Source organism: Squalius cephalus (genome assembly GCF_949319135.1).
Source record: "Squalius cephalus genome assembly, chromosome: 11".
Taxonomy (NCBI): Eukaryota; Metazoa; Chordata; class Actinopteri; order Cypriniformes; family Leuciscidae; genus Squalius; species Squalius cephalus.
In genome coordinates this window covers 33,964,712-33,984,237 of record NC_137132.1, presented here as the reverse complement: position 1 = coordinate 33,984,237, position 19,526 = coordinate 33,964,712, and the positions used below count along the sequence as shown (strand labels likewise).

Here is a 19,526-nt window from a genome sequence, read left to right as displayed (position 1 = left end):
TGGTGTAGATCTGTTTATGTAATAGTAACATTCACATGCCCAATCACATTATCTGTTTGCCACAGAAGGGAGTTGTCAACTGCAACAGACCTAAATGTTAGAGAGTAATTATCCAGCCCAACATTACTCATAACCACTGTCTCTGTGTGTGTGTGTGTGTGTGTGTGTGTGTGTGTGTGTGTGTGTGTGTGTGTGTGTGTGTGTGTGTGTGTGTGTGTGTGTGTAGCGCGCTGGTGTAGGCGTTCCCCTCTCTGTGCGTGACTCCAGTGCTCCTGCGCTACTGGATCTGCTAAGGGAGAGAGAGGAAAGGATTCTGGGATTGGAGGCTGATATGACATGCTGGGAGCAGAAGTACTTCGAAGAGAGCGCAATGAGACACTTCGCCATGGAGGCCGCAGCTACAGCCTCAGCACAGAGGTCAATACACACACACACACACACACACACGCACGCGCACACACACACACACACACACACACACACACACACACACACACACACACACACACACACACACACACACACACACACACACACACACACACACACACACACACACATTTACCCAGCTTTCTATATAAAGACATAGTAAATTAAATTTTTATTTGCACCTTTACAATAAATCATGCCTTCATGTTTACACTTGTAGTTTGGTTTGGTCCGAACCAAAGTTTAAACATGTTTGTTCCAAAGTTTTAGTTTGGTCCGGACCAAAAAAAAAAAACATTTAGTCATGGTCCGCTTAGTGTTCACATTGGCATTTTAACACCAAACCTACAGATACCGAACCTAAAGGCATAGGGATATGGTCACAACCTGATTGGTCTGCTTTTATTACATATATTTCGCAACAAAACTGACCGAACATCCAAAACAATGCTGTGTGCCGGGCTAAATGCGCTCGTTGTATGTGTCTAGCTACATATGATGGTATTTTGACCAGCTGAGAACTCGTGAAGAGCTTATAAAATGTGTAAAGGAGTCAAAACAGCGGCAGGAATCCCTCCGTCACACACACACACACACACACACACAATGATCTGCTGTGAGGAGACGCGGTTCTGATGCCTGAACCGAACTATCATGACTCTGCTTGAGCATTTTGTCCTTTTTAGGGTCGCATCTTGTGATAACATATCCTGTTTTTGGTTGGTTAACATGTCTTTGGTCCATTTTGCATATTTCAGTTGAACCGCACCAGAGTTTGTTTTGAAGCGGATAGAGACCCATCTTTTTAGTGGTCTTGGTCCATTTGTTGGTCACACTTATTCAAAATGAACCGCACTAGCAGAGCAATCGCACCACGGTTAGCTTTAATCAAACCAAACCTGACAAATGTGAACACATCATTAAAGCCCTCCGTGAGAAAGCCAAAGGTGACCAAATCACTGTTAGAAAACCTGAGGGCTCTTTGCTCTTTCTTTGCATTATGCTCTCATTTAATTCAGTTTTCAATGTGTTTCATATAGTTACTTGTACAGTCTATTCTTGACTTATAATTCAACACTGAAAACATGTTGCATGTTAATGCATGTTGTTTAACCCAATCATCTGACAACATCCGGCTTTCACTGGCATGTGCCACTAAGACTTGTGAAATGTGCTACTTGTTAGTAATAAGTGAAGCTGGTAATGCTGTTTATGGAGTTGTTTAATCCTCCTCTGCTGAGATCTTCACAGATTTAATGTCTTCTTTTCTCTTCAGTTGATTTCATCTAAGACTGTGGCTGAAGTCAGTTGTAGCTCTTGTGTTTCTGCTCATCTCTGATGAACTGAGCTCATCTGTTCTCTTCTTTTCTTCAGTGATTCTGCTTGTTAACAGGCTTATTAAGGCTGAGATGACTCCATATTTAATATACACAGGCTTTGTGGCTCAGATAAGGTCCAGTTCTGGTTTATTTATTTAAATTTGATTGGGTGTCGGATGCTCTGGGTACCAGCAAACATTTAACTATGGCTGCTGGTCTCTATTTTAACATTCTGAATGATAGAATATCCAGTAACTAGGGCAAGATGCACCAGTGTTTGTACGTCAAGTGCTTCAACAAACAAGACTTTTTAGGATGCTCCTATGTTTTCTCTCTAATGAGGAAGCATCAGTTAGAATGCTGTAGTACATAAAGTACATAAGATCATGTGTCCATCAACTACATATCAGTCATCAATGTTACTGTCACCATCCATGTGTTCTGTTAGCTTTTTTGACTTTATTATAAATACAGACTATTACAAACGTTTGACCTTTTTCGGTACGGTTCTGCTCTTAAGTTTACATTCCACTTGCAGAATATTGAAGATGTTAATCATTTTAACAAAATAAGTGGGATCATAAAAATTGCATGTTATTTTTTTATTTATTACACTTCTGAATAAACTGTTTCACACAACAATGTTTACGAATAATCCACAAGACAAAAATGGTCACTCTGATTTATCCATATGCTCCAGTCCAGTTTTGTTTGATCCAGTACAGTACATTCCATTAGCAAATCTTTATTTAGTAGTTAATGTATTTGGTAGATACATATTCTGGTAGATTCATGTTCACAGCAATGTTCTCATGCACCTCTCTTACACGTGCTCAATCTCACTCTGTGACCAAGTCCTCGTTCTAGTGAAATAATGAAATGAAACGCAACCAATAGGGCTACTGTTTCTGTACACATGCAGGAGAAAGTTGAAATTTTTTATTACTTTGTTTTGTTATCCATTCAAACAGCCATGAAACTCTCTAATCATGTTTTGGTAGATTCTTGGTGTTGTATTCTTAAAAGTAGATAGAGGTCGCCCTTGTACTGTTATTGGCAAAAAAAAGAGAGACAGCTATGACATAATTGAGGGATGCCTGACTAGAAACTTAGCATAGGAACTAGCGCATGATTCATATAGCTTAATATATTTTATGAAAACATTTTGTTACGAGAATTTTATCTTGTTTTCCATTAAAAATGTTAAACACCCCTAAATAGAATGAATGAATCAAATGACTTATTATGGCTTGTTTTGAGAGAAAATTTCTTTCAAATAATGTTTTTTTTAAATTTGTCACTAGTTATTCATCCATACATTTAATTTTAAACCCATTTAACACTCAAGATATTACTAAATATCAGTAGTAATTTTTGGAGCTCCTAACTCCACCGGTAGACCCAGCCTAAACCTAACCACTCATCAACATGTGAATGTGTTTGTGATTTTAGTGTTACGGCAGATGCAGAGGGCAATCATGGTAAAAAATATAATGTAATAAAATAATTGTTGCTGTTCAAATTATACCCCAACATAAAAGTTTCAGGGATATATCCGACTCCAAACATTCAAACATCTTTTCTTCATTTCATGATATACAATGCCAATCTACATGCATATTTCGACTCACAAACCCATGTTTTTCTACCTACTTCATCTAACTGAAAAAGCATATTATAACATTTTCTTGGATACCGATAATTAGACATGGACACTAATTTTATCCAATACATGATACACCTTTTCAGATAGGTAGTAGACAATGCAAATCTACCCAGATCGCCCAAAATATTGCTCACACCTGTACTGATACACAGGAGTTTTTTACAGAAGGATAACTAAACATTCTCAGGACACTCCACTGGCTCAACGCCCCACATCTAAGATCCATAATACAGTATGGGTGCAACCATGTGGTCAAACAAATACAACGCTTGGTTACAGCTACTTTTACGCTTACGAACAAACCTTAATAAAGAAAGCATTGCCTTCTTACCTTGGTTTGCTAAGTGATGTCGAGTTTTCCACCATGGCAATTTTGGTGTAAACCACATACCCAGATATTTACAAGCATTAACCACTTCAATCTGCTCACCAGCAAAATACCATTTTTCATTCTTATTTAAAAAGCCCCCTCTTCTAAAAAATATAACTTTTGTTTTACTCAAATTCACTCTCATACCCGTAACGGTTACAGAATATTTCGAGCTGATTAATTTCCTTCTGCAATCCACCAATTGTTTCTGACACATTGGCCATATCATTAGCATACAATAAGGTCTGCACTTCTGTGATACTTTCAATCTGAATACCTTTACCTTTACAGTTTTCCTTCGTACACCAATGGTACAGCCAAAATATTCAGTTAAACCATCAGTTCCTTTCACAGATGATTTAAGATTAGAATACATAGATTTCAGTACACTAAAAACTTTTCCACCAATACCATTCCTAATGAGAGTAATACAGGAGACTATGCTGGACGCTATCAAAAGCTTTGGAGAAATCAATAAACATACAGTACATCCTCCCTTTTCGCTTCGTAATATATTTCTGAACGACTGACTGTAGAATAAAAATATTATCCATTGTGGAATAACCTGACCTGTAACCTGCTTGTTCTTCATAAAACATATTATTTACTTCTACAAAAGCTAGTCTCCTGTACAAAATCTTTGTAAACATTTTACCAAGTATATTAATCAATGAGATTCCTCTATAATTTTCAACATTGTTTCTATCACCACTCTTAGATAATAGGCAAATCACGGCCTCACACGAAGCCTCAGAGAAGTCACCTGTGTCTAATACTTTGTTATGAGCATGATAGCACATAACATATGTGATGCTGCTTTCATCATCTCAATAATAATGCCATCTGGACCAGGGGCTTTTCCATTGCTCATTGACATAATAGTTTTAAACATTTCATCATAGGTAATGTTGCTGTCCAAAACTTCAAATTGATTAAAAACTTCAACTTGATAAAAAGTGGCAGTGAAGTGTTCACACAATTTACCACAAGAGTTTTCATCCATATTCAATTTTGAATCAGACAATAACTTGTAAGCCAGTTGTTGTCCTTGATATCATTTGCCTTTGAGTTAGATTTTCCATAACTTTTAATTTTCTTCCACAGCTGTTGTGTTTTCATGTTATTCTGTAACACATTACACTGCTTTTTCTTGCTATTACATAAGTTTTTAAAATGTTGCCTCTTAAGGACATTTCAGACGAGACCACTTTGGCAAGTTTACTTGAGTTTATTGAACACAATTTATCTTTGGCGGTATGGTTCCTTATGGGGGTTCTTGCTCCATAATTAATGACATACGTAGCTTTAGCATTAACCCCCCTATGGAACCATCAGCTTGAGCAATACACAGATGATTAAGACAGTTTAGTAATGTCTTAAGCCGTGGTTTAACATGTAGACGTAGCAGTGAAGTCCGAGACGTCTATACTGTAGCTTGCTATGAGGAAGGGTGTGTCTCTCACGATGATGTCCGTGACTCTATAGGACTTGGAAGCCTTGATAATCTGAAACAGAGAAGACAACAGCAAAAAAAAGTGCACAGAAATATGCTTGATACTTATAGTGGTGAGGGTGGGGGGGTTGCGAGCAGTTTAAGCATATTTCCCGGGCGGAAGTGCCGCGTATATATCCTTCCGGTCTAATAGGAGAACGGTAGTGATTGGAGCGATTTGACAGCTGACCGCGTCAGCTGATCGCAGCCTATGCCTACGTGGCCTGTCTGAACTGACGCTGTGCTCGATAACTGTTCAAATTGCTCACATTACCTCTTCTTCTGAATTGATTTAAAGCATTATTTTTTACCCATTTCTGAGATGAACAATCTTCATCCCACCACATTGGTTGTTTACTTTTAGATGTAAATGTATTAATCAAAAATCTACTGTACCTGCTTCATGTAAACAATCTGTCAAAATTGCAGAAATTGCCTCTCGCCATTAGTTCCCCATTTAAATCATTTCCAGGGTCTAGCAAGACTGTCATTCTTCATTTTAATCCTTGAATCAACCCTATTTGCTCTCATAGTATACAATAATGGAAAGTGATCAGAAATATCCAGCTGTAAAATCCCCAAATCCCTAACATGTGCAAAGAGTTCACTGGATATGATGAAGTAGTCAATCACACTGCATCCAGCTGCAGACACAAATGTAACGTCACCATCCACATCTTTTCCAACTCTTCCATTTACAAAGTGTATATTTAAAGTACGACACATATCCAAAAGATAGCGACCAAAGGTATTGACAACCTTATCTTTTGATTTTCTATTCCATTCAAAACAATCATTAGTGTAATATGCTATATATTCAGGATCATCACACTCTAGTCTTCTCCTACTTGATCTAGCACGCTAAAAAATGTCATTTTCCAGAGAATTTAACCCATTTTTCTCTTCTCTATTTCTATATGAACTGGATCTCTCAGGAAAAATATACGTAAAGCCAAAAACAATGTTATCACCAAATAATCCACTCTCTTTGTCAGAGTATAAAAATATACAGTCAGTTGCTTGTTTACAGATTCGAGAAAAATGTTTCACAATAGAATCATGTACATATACACATATACCTCCAATGTTATGTCCAAAAGCTGCCACACGCTTATACATGAGACAAAAACCTGTGTAACCAGCCAATAAGTGACCGAACTCAGGACTCATCTTTTGACCACACTTCAGTCAAACAGATGATAGATTTCTCCTGCAAGGTATCCATTAACTCATTGTTAATGACTTTCGTCTTTAACTCTTGAACATTCCATGAGATCATAGTAAATTCATCTGGGTATTCATCCTACCTTGCACGAGTGTAAAATGTCTCTTCAGCAGGTAAAAAGTCTGTTTCCTATAGTTGTAGGCCAGACACTACGTCCCAATTCAAAGGCCGATTGCGTCACAGTGGCGTGATGAAGGCTGTCTCAATTCAAAGGCTCCTTCAAATGCGTCCTTTCCCAGAGCAGTGAAGGAAACAACAGATGGATCCTTCCCAGCCTTGATAACCCCAGAATTCACTTTTAATATTGGGTTTCAACTTACTCAAATATCTAATGATACAAATAAACTTTAAAAACTTTAAAGCAGTTCAAATTATTATCCATATCTCACTAAGATGCGATTTTATATAGTTTTACTCTTTATCTAATTTCTGTATCTGTGTTGTGTTTTCAGAGACACGACTATGATCCAGCATTCCCGCAGTGGCAGTTACAGTGACAGCTCGCTGTGGCTGCATGAGGACGACAACAGAAGCCAGAGCAGTCGGCACTGTCAGGACATGGAACAAAGGTGAATGCTAATAAACATAGTGCTCATATAAATTTGCACACAAGTATAAAACATGTTGCCCAGGCATGTGACTGTTTGCAGAAATCTTAAATACATTATATTTATATATTTGCCTAAAATGTAAAAATTCTATATGAAACAAAAAAACACTGAATCAGACTATTAAAATGTTGAGCAAATAATCTCATTGGCTGCAGATTGAGCAAAGGCCAATCAGCTTGGCATGTGTCAATGACGAGATATCATGCAGATTGCATGTAAAGGACCAATCAGAGTTTCATGACTGAACTAGATCTATAACTATAACTAACTATAACTATATATGTATGAGTACCCCTTCTCAAAGTTAACAAATTCAGCAGTTACTCTTTACGTAGAAGACATACTGTATTAGGTTCTTTAATGACGTAATGTTTAAGTCTGCTTGATCAATAACCAAAGATGCATGTAAAAGTTAATCAGGAAAATAACATTTCTTATCTAAGGGATAAAATATTGTGTTGCAAAAATGAGTACACTCTCCTGAAAGTTACACACACTAAAAAATAACTAAATAAAACATTTCTGCTGCAAATTAAAGGCAATTTCTTTGGTCAACAGGGGAATATGTAGAACCAAAACTTTGTTATATAGCCCCAGTGTTATATAGCCCCCAAAAAATTACTTTAAGAATTAAGAATTGCTCTGTATGTCACAGGATGAAGGACTTGCATGCTCAGTTGCTGGAGAAAGACGCCATGATTCAAGTTCTACAACAGCGTTCCCGTAGAGATCCCGCTCCTCTGCGTCCTGCCCGCTCTGTGCCCTCCATTTCCATAGCAAGTGGACTACACACACGCCAGACATCACAGGCCGATCACAGAGACCAGCAGAGCTGGAAAGGCAGTACAAGTGAGTATACAAGTATACAACAACACATAAATTACACTCTGTTACAATCTGATTACAGTACCATGCCTCATTTTTCACAAAACATACAGTATGAGTGAATGACTGTAACTTTATGTGTGTTATATTACAATTTTCTTGCATCTTCTGCATATTAACCCATTTACAACAATGGCTGTATGATTTTGAGGACAGTTGAGGGACTCATACACAACAAAGCTGAAATCAAAGACAAAGTCTACACTGCAAACCCAACAAGTTAAACTAACTCATTTAATTTAAGGACACCAATTACCTCAATTCAATTAAGTTTATAAAAAACCATAGTTATGAGCAGAGCCATAGAGAGAAAGAGTTGCGACACTCCCATAGACCTCCGTTGTAAAAAATGGCGGCGCTTTTAACCGCCTACTTCCGGGATTTGAAGATCGGAATAGTTCCAAACACTGTCATTTGGGCGTTGGACACCATTCACTTACATTGCTGCGCGTCGAGTTGTTCCAGAGTTAAGTTGCTGAAATATCGACCTCTTTTGAATTGTCAACTGTCTATATTGTATCAGAGGCCCTTTGCGATGCTTATACTGGTCTTCATTTGTACATGCACAGCGTAATTATTTATATTTTATGTTGGTTGTTTCAACCAATTTTCAAGCACTGCCTGCTAGCTAGTGCGACTTCGTCAGCTGTGACAGTAAGAGTTCGGTAATGAATCGCTACCACCTTTATAGCAACTTTTATTTAATTTAATTTTTTGGGATATACTAACTTTTAATTGTTTTATTGTCTTGAGTGAAGCGGCTTGTGAGAACAATGCTGGACCTCTAGGATTGTTATGGGATCACCAGTCCTGTCTGTTTCATGGATCACCTGCCCCTGATTTTTGTTTTTCTTGTTCACACACACTCACACGAGCACACATTTTTGTTGTCTGTCATTGTTTAATAAAAAAATATTTAAGCGAACTCTGAACGGACCGCCACGGCAGACCTCTTTGCGTGATCACGAAGGTAGGCTAATGGCTGAATCAAAATTTATAAGCAAAATCACGGGAATCAATAGCCTAATACAGCCCAGTTGTGCTAAAATAAATATCATGAGACGTCCATCATCAGATGAATGATATGGAAAAGTTAAGTTAGAGCCGCTAAAGCCAGTGCTACTAGCCATGCGAACATGAACACTAAGCTTTTCCCTCCAAAAATATAGCCTAAAACTTATCTCCAAATGCAAAACTGACATTAACAAAATGCAATAATGCAATAATAGCTGAAAAAGTACTTGGGTGTGTGTTTTATTTTATATTTACCGTTCAATAATGCAATCGCTGCTGTCTGTCCCATAGAAGAACATGACAGCCAGCGTATGTTTTGGAACTATTGGGCCTTACATGAACCACGTGACAGCCATAGCGGCGACATCAAAGAGTGTCGCAACTCTTTCTCTCTATGGCTCTGGTTATGAGTACTCTGAACTTATTTTAATCGAGTCCACTAAAATAAGGATATTTCTTAATACATTAAATTAAATTAAAAAGTGAAGTTTCAGCTATATAAGATATTTGAATGCAGTGTAAAGTTTGATTACTTTACACTGCATTCAAATATTTTATATAGCTGAAACTTCACTTTTTAATTTTAAAAACAGAAAGAAGATATATATTGCAGTCAAGAAGTTAAAGGGTTAGTTCACCCAAAAATGAAAATTATGTCATTAATGACTCACCCTCATGTCGTTCCAAGCCCGTAAGACCTCCGTTCATCTTCGGAACACAGTTTAAGATATTTTAGATTTAGTCCGAGAGCTTTCTGTTTCTCCATTGAAAGTCAATGGACGGCATACTGTTCACGTCCAGAAAGGCAATACAGACATTAATGACATAATTTTCATTTTTGGGTGAACTAACCCTTTAAGTGACTAATTCAGTGACTAATTAAGTGATGATTGAGCATTAGTGATGAACACCTGCTGTTAACAAGCAAAATCACTGAAGGAAAGAAAAACTGTGTCTTCAGATGGTTTGATTTCAACCAGAGTCTAATCTCTAGTACCAATATTTCATGATTATAACAGTCCTTGAATTTTACAGCATGAAATCCAACACATAAAAAATGTAATAAAAAAAAAAATTCTCAATAAATTTTAAATCTCTTCATCAATACGAACACAAAACGCAAGAATTAAATGGTGAAAATCTCAATAATGGTGACGTGCTTCATGCTGCAATGCATTCTGGGTGAATCATACGAAACTCATCAGTGGCTCCCAGAATGCATTGCGCCATATCACCATTGTTGAGATTCATACGCTGATTCTTGATGTTTGGGTGTGTCTAAGGAGAGAGTGCTAAACGTTTTTGGTGTGATAAAAGTATGTTTAAAAATGCTGTATATGTGGTGTTTTTAATATGACAAACATGTGCAAATTCATAAGTTAACAACATTGCTGAGTATTTTCTCCTTAAAACTGCAGTGAACCAAAGGCAGTCTCAAAATCGCGGTTTGAAATCTCTGGTGTTTCTGACGCCACAAACTACCTTGTAACCAATCAGATCAACGTGTGATCATCAACGAGTGGATCTCTGAACTGGTGTGAGTGAGTGGAGGCGGGGCTCATTTACATATCCATAGAACTGTGTATACTACTATTACTTTGCAGCAGGCAAGGGTGTAGAGTTACAAGATATTTTAAGGCGAAAAAAAGCTTCAATATGTAATTTTGGTGATCAAAGATGAGATTTAATGGATACAATTATTGACTACAGGGGACTTTAAACAATTATACAGATTTTCTTATTAAAACCTTTTTTGATCTCAATCTGTAGTAACGTTACTATAATCTTATGAAATAATATGGAAGTAATAACACATTTGGCAGTCTAGATGAGATCAGCTGATCAGAGCTTTTACATGTTAATTATATCTTTATCAGCATCATCATCATCAGGTCATACTTTCTCTTGCTGCTTTTACAATAACAAGCAGTTCCAGCAGACAGACAAAGCTAGCATTAAAACATCAAGAGTCAAACTGCCCGACTAAAGCAAATACTGACCACCATAATGGCCACATCAAACCAAACTATTATTTTCAATAAAACATCATCTAAACCTCTGTTAATTCTTTTTGTATAACATATCTTTATTAAGTTTTTTACACAGTTTTCCAAAAAAAAACAACAACAAACAAACAAACAACATCTTTCCCCCCAGCATACCCAGACAGTTTATATAAAAATTAAATAAATAAACAAATCAGTCAGTCAATCAAAAAAAAAAAAAAAAGAAAAAAAAAAAAAAAAGGGGGATAAATTAAAATATCCTACACTTCTTACATTCCGTAACTTCACACATCTAAAGCATCTTCAATATCTCCATTTTTGACAAAGTCTAAAAACACCTCCCAGATATAAAAAAATTCAACGGATTTCTTTCTTATTACATATGTACGTTTTTCAAGAGCCAAACATGTTATTAAGTTTTTCAGCCAAAGTCCAATGAAACCTCTGTTAATTCTTAATAAGAACTTTTGTACACATGACAGATCAGTCTGGTTTGTAATAAGCGAAGCTGGTAATGCTGTTTGTGGAGTTGTTTAATGACGTTGGAGCCTAATGTCAAACAAATGTTTAGATGTCAACCCAATTTTCACGTTCAACCAGAATTTGACGTCTGAGTGATGTTGGAGTCTTTTAAATATTCTTTAAAATAAATGCTGACTTTTTTACTTTTTATTCATCAATGAATCCTGAAAATAGCAGGTTCCAAAAAATATTAAGCAGCACAACTGTTTCCAACATTGATAATAAATCAGCATATCAGAATGATTTCTAAAGGATCATGCGATACTGAAGACTGGAGTAATTATGCTGAAAATTCAGCTTTGCATCACAGAAATAAATTATATTTTAAAGTATATTAAAATAGAAAACCATTATTTTAGATTGTAATAATGTTTCACAATATTACTGTTTTTTTCTGTATATATGATCAAATAAATGCAGGCTTGATGAGCATAAGAGACTTCTTTCATGGCATATATTTTTTTGCTTCCATGAAAGTTGTAAGAACTAAATAAAATACTATATAATTTGTGATGTGAAACTGTATGTGAGGCTAGGGATTACACCCTTTATTCAGTACAGTTTATCACAACTGTACTAGGGCGTTGGCAATATGTGCTGTAGGGACTATTTTACACCAGGGTTTCCCTTTATACAGTACAGCTTATGGCAACTGTACCGAGGCGTTAGGACCCACTCAGACCTCAGGTTGATCAGACCTGTGGCCTCTCTAACACCTCTTCTAGCAGCTGCCCAGTCTCCAGAAGATCTCCCATCCAGATGAAGACTGGGCTCAACCATCCTGAGCTTCAGTGGGAGTGTAGGCAAAGCTTCAGGTTGATAGCTGTTGGCTGGTGCGTCAGGTCTCCTCACCACAGCTCTCTCCAACCACTGCTGGTTGCAACAATGGTGACAAAAAACAAAACAAAAAAGCTTGGGAATCAAGGATGAGCCACCCATCATGCATTGCAGCATGAAGCTTTTTTTGTTTTGATTGTCACCATTGCTGTGATTCATATGCAAAATCTTGATGTCTATGTGTGACTGCCTGATATCCCAACTTAAATTTTTAGGTTATGACATTCTTCTTTCAGATGAATACAGCTGTAGTTATATTAAAAAAATAGTTTGATGATTCTGAGCTTGATAAAGGTTGTTTCTGTTTTGAAGTTCATAAAAGTGCATCCATCCATGATAAAAATACTCCACGAATCTCCGGAGGTTAATAAATGCCTTCTGAAGTGAAGCGATGCATTTGTGTAAGAAAAATATCAATGTTTAAGACTTTATCATCTAAATTAACTAGCTTCTGGCAGACGGCCTACGCAAGTCGACTTTCGCCACAAGAGTAAACTTGTGATGCTTGTGTGACGTAGATGTAGGAGTATCGTAAGTTTAGACGCCTTTCGCGGTTCAAACAAACAGGGCTGGGCAACAAACTCAAGCTCCTCCGACATTTCTCTTTAAAAATTGTCGTTTTAGACTAATTAGTGACTGGTGTTTTGTTTTGTCTATCCTCTGAGCTTCCACGTTCGTCATTACGTTGTGCGTCGGGTCAGAGGTTAATCTTCCACCGTAAATCGATGCGTACGGCCGTCTGTCAGAAGCTTGTTATTTTAGTTGATAAAGTTTTAAATATGGATATTTTTCTTACACTAACGCATCACATCACTTCAGGAAACCTTTATTAACCCCCGGAGACTCGTGGAGCACTTTTATCATGAATGGATGCACTTTACATTGCACATACAAGATGGTTGACTTATACATTCAGTTATACATAATATAACTCAGATTGTATTCCATTATTTACTATTTTCTATTATCTACTATTTGTAAAATCCTTCATTTTATCTAATGGTCACAACACTGCTGACACTTATGCTATAGAGTTTTGAATAAAACGAATAGTATGTCTCCCGCTTAATCAGGTATTAGACTCTAAATGAGATCAGTGAATCAGGTCACTACATAAAGACTGTCATTACCAAAAGTTAACAATCAACATCTGATTGCATTTTCTTTTGACTTACTTGCCATAACAAATGTGTTTTGTAAACACATAAATAACAGCAGCCAGAGAAACCACTATATGTGCAAAAATCAAGTGTCAAGAGCCGAACTAAAGCAAACACTGATCTCCATCATGGTGACCTTAAACAAAACTCAATAAATCATCAACTTCTAAACCTCTGTTAATTCTCTTAAGAACTTCTGTAGACGTCGGACAGAAATAAAGTCAAACTGTTTAGTAATAAGTGAAGCTGGTAATGCTGTGTGTGGAGTTGTTTAATCCTCCTCTGCTGAGATCTTCAGAGATTTAATGTCGTCTTTTATTTTCAGTTGATTTCATCTAAGGCTGTGGCTGGAAGACAATTGCAGTTCTTGTGTTTCTCTTTCCTTCAGTGATTCTGCTTGTTAACAGCAGGTGTTCATCACTAATTCTCAGTCATCACTTAATTAATCGCTTAATTATACAATTATTATCCAGTTATCATGCTGGAATCTATAAATGTTCTATAACTAATTCAGTTTGAGTTCTGTTTCAGTCATTGTGTCCACATAACGTTTGGTAATATTTGAGTGCAGTGAACTCAATTTTATTTAGTGCATATAACTGTTAGGTTTTACGACTCCATCCAGGGAGATTCTGATTCAAATCCATTTAACTATAATGTGTAAAGCGACAACAGTTTCAGAAGAGAAAAAGCACAGTTTCCAGTTGGTCAGTTTTATTTGTTGGACAAAGAGAAAAATCTGACATCTCTCCACAGAAAAAATGTTGATGGATAAATGTTTGAGCCCTGTGTGAATAGGACTATGGTATCTATTGTTTCTAAGATATATTCATAACAAGGTCTTGGTGTAAATTGACCTTTAGTGACCTTTTATGACCTTTAGTCATCTGCTTCACCACATGAGTGATTATGGTAGTTGGTTGCAAAGTATGAAGTGTGTACTGTACTGAATTTTCATAAAGAATTTACTTCTCAAACATTGATGAAATACAATTTTTAGGTATGCCGGTGAGTAGTCAATGATAATGATAATATAACCAAATAATATTTTACAATGCTTCAACATACTTTCTTCTAAAACACCTAAAATGCTTAATCCACAGTTGCTTAATCACAAATGCCAGTGGGCACCATGCTCATAGGTGTAAAAAGGTGAAAATGAGAATAAATATAAAAATATGCATTACTTCAGTCTTTAAGAGCACACTCATCATGTAGGGACCAACAATCTAAACACTATATAACGTATTGTAAAGCTGCTTTGAAACAATCTGTATTGTAAAAAGCACTATATAAATACATGTGACTATAGCACTATATCACTACAATGTGACCTGTGTTGCTGGAGGTATTGTTGGTATAGAGGTACCAAATGTTTTGTGTTCTTGTTTGCAGATGTATTCCGAGGAAAGGACCAAGTAGAGCACATCCTTCCCCCTCTGCCCTCTCTTTCAGCCTCTTCATCTCTCCCTGCCACCTCTCTTTCCTCTCTTCCTCCATCATTCTCCTCTCTACCTTCCTCTTTTCTTCCCTTCTTGGCCTCTGCAGGTTCAAACACATCATTAACAACCTCATCCTCCTGTGTTCCCCGCTCCTCTCTCCCTCCCTCTTCCTCTTCCACGTTACCCTTGCCCTCATCTGTCTCTCTTCTGCCTCCTTTATCATTATCTCTCCCCTCCACACCTCTCCTGTCCCTTCATTCTAAATCAGTCAGCAGAGACAGCAGCTCTCAAACAGGACAGAGTCCAAAGACATTTAGCGTCGGAACCTCCACAAGGCAAGAGAAGAGAGGTGAGACAGCCAGAAAGTATTTTAAGTGACAATGTAGCTTCTACATTCTTCGGCCACTTTATTAGATACACCTGTTCAACTGCTCATTAACGCAAATATCTAATCAGTCAATTATATGGCAGCAACTTGCATTGCATGTTCAAGACGATCTGTTAAAGTTCGAACTGAGCATCAGAATGGGGAAGAAAGGGGATTTTAAGGGATTTTGAACGTGGCCTGGTTGTTGGTCTGGGTATTTCAGAAACTGCTGATCTGCTGGGATTTTCAAACACAACCATGTCTAGGGTTTATAGAGAATGATCTAAAAAAGAGAAAATCCAGTGAGCGACAGTTCTGTGGGAGAAAATGCCTTGGAAAATGGAGAGGAGAATGACCAGACGGGTTAAGCTGATAGAAAGACTACAGTAACTCAAATAAGACACCCGTCTGCAGAAGAGCATCTCTGAATGCTCAACATGATCAAACCTTAAAGCAGAAGAGCATCTCTGAACACTCAACACATCAAACCTTGAAGCAGCACACCAGTGAAACTCCTGTCAGCTGAGAACAACAAACTGAGGCTACAATTCACCAAAACTGGACAGTAGAAGATTGGAAAAACGTTGCCTGGTCTGATGAGTCTCGATTTCTGCAGCAACATTCAGATGGTCGGGTCAGAATTTGGTGTGAACAACATGAAAGCATGGATCCGTCCTGCCTTATATCATCAGTTCAGGCTGTTGATGGTGTGGAGGATATTTTATTGGCACACTTTGTGCCCCTTAGTACCAACTGAGCATCGGTTAAACACCACAGTCTACCTGAGTATTGTTGCTGACCATGTTCATCCCTTTATGAGCACAGTGTATCATCTTCTGATGATAAAAGGCCATGTCACAAAGATCAGATCATCTCAAACTGGTTTCTTGAACATGCTCTATACTAAAACTGACTCCACAGTCACCAGATCTCAATCCAATAGAGCAGCTTTTTGGATGAGGAGGAACGGCAGATTCACATCATGGATGTGCAGACGACAAATCTGCAGCAACTGCGTGATGATATCATGTCAATATGGACCAAAATCTCTGAGGAATGTTTCCAGCGCCTTGTTGAATCTCTGCCACGAGGAATTAAGGCAGTTCTGAAGGAAAAATGGGCTCCAATCCGGTACTAGCAAAGGTGTACCTATTAAAGTGAACTATGAGTGTATATGGGTAGAGGTTTCCTTGACTCAAGTCACCATGAAATCAAAATGAACTATAGTTATTTTTTATTGAATCATCCAGTGTTTATTGTAAATGAATTATCCGTGCACATCATTATTATAAAAACACATGCCCTTCTAATCTATAATCAAAAACATTACAGTTTTGTACAATCGCTAGGACACATTTCTCAATGCTTAGGTCACTTTTTCAAAACTCTTCAGACAGTGATCACAACAGCAGTCTATGTGAACTAAACGGTGGATCATTTATCATAGCTTTGGCACAAAATGCATTCAATGATGACATCTTTCAATTTACATGCATTTTTTTTCTCACTTAGACACAAACACCACCAAAACTTTATGTACAATGCAGGCCAATTTGCACATTTATATACTCTTTTCAAAACTGTTTAACTTCATAAACTAACAAAACACATCTACCCACATAGCAACATTTTGATGTCCCATATGCGGCCCACATCTGGCAGATGTGGAAAGATGATCTGGGGCCTCATTTATAAACGTTGCGTACGCACAAAAGAAGGCGTACGCCGCTCTCTATGCAATAATTGGTATTTATAAAAAGCAAACTTGACGGGAAAATGTGCGGTCCTTCACGCAAACTCTGACCCAGGTGTATGCACAAAAACGGGTGAAATGAGAAATGGCGAGACCGTCGGCAGATGGAAGAAACACGTGAAAGTGTGTGAAACTGTAGACCGTTGTGTAAAAGAAATGGCAATCCTGCCTCTCATAAATAACATGAAGACTTTACAAAGCAAGTCTTACAATTAACAGCCTACACGAACACCCGTTTGATCGATCTGCAGTGTAAAACAAACAAAATCAAATGAAGATTACAACAGAAATGCAAATTAACACATATTTGCAAAACGAAATAGTGAAATATGTTCTGCAATAATATTGGCATGTTATTCAATTCATCCTCATAACACATTTGTAGCTTGTCAGATGGAATCAAATGGATGGTAATAAAATGCCATGATGCCATCACAATGCGTAATGACGCACAATGGCTGATCTTGCGCTCTTAGAAGGTGTTCCTTTTTTATTTCGGCCACGGTCCGAGGTTGTGAGGATATTCCTTTTGCCACTCAAGTGCCTTTTTGGCATTAGTAATGCCCACACTGTGCCCTCCAAACAACATTTTACTCCTCTTTTCCACCTCGCCAACGATAATTTCTACTTCGAAAGTTTCGTTTCTTGGTTTTCCTCTCTGTGTTTGCCATGATTTCGCAATCGATGAATATTAACTTGTGGGCATTTCACGGACTATTTATGGGCAACTATGAGCGTGACATGAAGCCGCAAAAGCTGCGCTACATTTAGAATTGATTGTGATTTATTAAGGGAAAACTGCGTAGGATGTGCGTGCGCACGGTTTTATAAATCCGAATATTTCTGTGCGTACGCACGTCCTGTGTTTCATCCGTACGCCACTTTTGACGCAAATCCTACGCAAGTTTTATAAATGAGGCCCCAGGTCCACATGTAGCGTGAAATGACGGCCCTTGGGCGGCTCACTCCTGTTTGTCAGATCTGGGCCACAAGCAATGCCACATGTCAGCCAAGAGCAAAGAAATAAACCAGAACTGGACCTTATCTGAGCCACAGAATCTGTGTATATTAAATATGGAGTCATCTCAGCCTTAATAAGCCTGTTAACAAGCAGAATCACTGAAGGAAAGAAGAGAACAGAAAAAGAGACGAGCAGAAACACAAGAACTACAACTGACTTTGGCCACAGCCTTAAATGAAATCATCTGAAGAGAAAAGAAGAATCTGTGAAGATCTCAGCAGAGGAGGATTAAACAACTCCACAAACAGCATTACCAGCTTCACTTATTACTAACCAGACTGACTTTATTTCTGTCAGACATCTACAAAAGGTTTTATTGTGAATTAACAGGGGTTCAACTCTGTTTTTCATTTGAAGTCACCATAACAGTGATTAGTGTTTCCATTAGTTAGGCTCTTAACTCTTATTTGGCTGCTGTAGTAGTGTGTTTGTTAAACACATTTTGCAGCAGCAAAGTGAAATGAGATCAGGTGTTGATGGTTTTATAATCATCATGAAACAGACCGATTCACTGATCTCTTTTGAATCAAACAATTGTGTTGAACCATTAATATATTCACATCACAAACCCTGTGTTCGTGTAGAATGAGATCCAGCAATATAACAATCAGTTAGAAGACTTTAACAAAATGAGTATGGACAACTAATCTGTAATGACACACACAGACATCAACAATCAGCGTATGAATCTCAACAATGGTGACAATCAAAAGTACCTTGCTGCAATGCATGCTGGGTACCAGAATAGTACAAAACTCCCAGCATGCATTGCAACATGAATAAATTATGCAGCTGAATTGTCCTATTATTTTGTTCAATTCTAAATATTTGCTTTTATTTGTTGCTGTTGTTTTTGTTGTGACATTTAGTAGCTTTTCAGTGATGTTCTGAAATGATCTGTTTATCTGAATATTTTTGATTGTCACCATTATTGAGATTCATACGCTGATTGTTGATGTCTGTGTGTGATTATAAATTAGCTTTTTATGCTCAGTTTTGTTAAAATTTTCTAACTGGTTGTTATAATATTGGATCTCATGCTGCATGCTGATTCTCTTCAGTTGATTTCATCTTAGACTGTGTCTGAAGTCAGTTGTAGTTCTTGTGTTTCTGCTCGTCTCTTTTTCTGTTTTCTTCTTTCCTTCAGTGATTCTGCTTGTTAACAGGCTTATTAAGGCTGAAATGACTCCATGTTTAATATACACAGATTATGTGGCTCAGATAAGGTCCAGTTCTGGTTTATTTATTTTCACTTGGCTGACATGTGGCATTGCTATGGCCTGCTTGTGGCCCAGATCTGGGCCAGATCATCTTGGGCCGGATCCGGATGTTGCTATGTGTTGTACAAGTGTTAGTCGTTCAATTCATTACCATCCATTCAAATTTTGTACTGTAATGTAAACATGG

At 37.5% G+C, this 19,526-nt stretch overlaps 1 protein-coding gene across 4 annotated transcripts in view; it reads left to right on the top strand.

Annotated features, from left to right (window-relative positions):
* The window catches only part of amotl1 (angiomotin like 1), a 38,875-nt gene that overhangs the window by 17,438 nt on the left and 1,911 nt on the right, over window positions 1–19,526 (top strand). For 3 of the 4 annotated variants that reach the window (XM_079885917.1, XM_079885915.1, XM_079885916.1), the window contains 4 exons: window positions 227–417; window positions 6,954–7,070; window positions 7,768–7,961; window positions 14,932–15,327. In XM_079885917.1, coding sequence (XP_079742043.1) covers window positions 227–417; window positions 6,954–7,070; window positions 7,768–7,961; window positions 14,932–15,327 — 898 coding nt within the window. The remainder of the gene's footprint in view (window positions 1–226; window positions 418–6,953; window positions 7,071–7,767; window positions 7,962–14,931; window positions 15,328–19,526) is intronic. The other variant, XM_079885918.1, reaches the window with a different exon arrangement.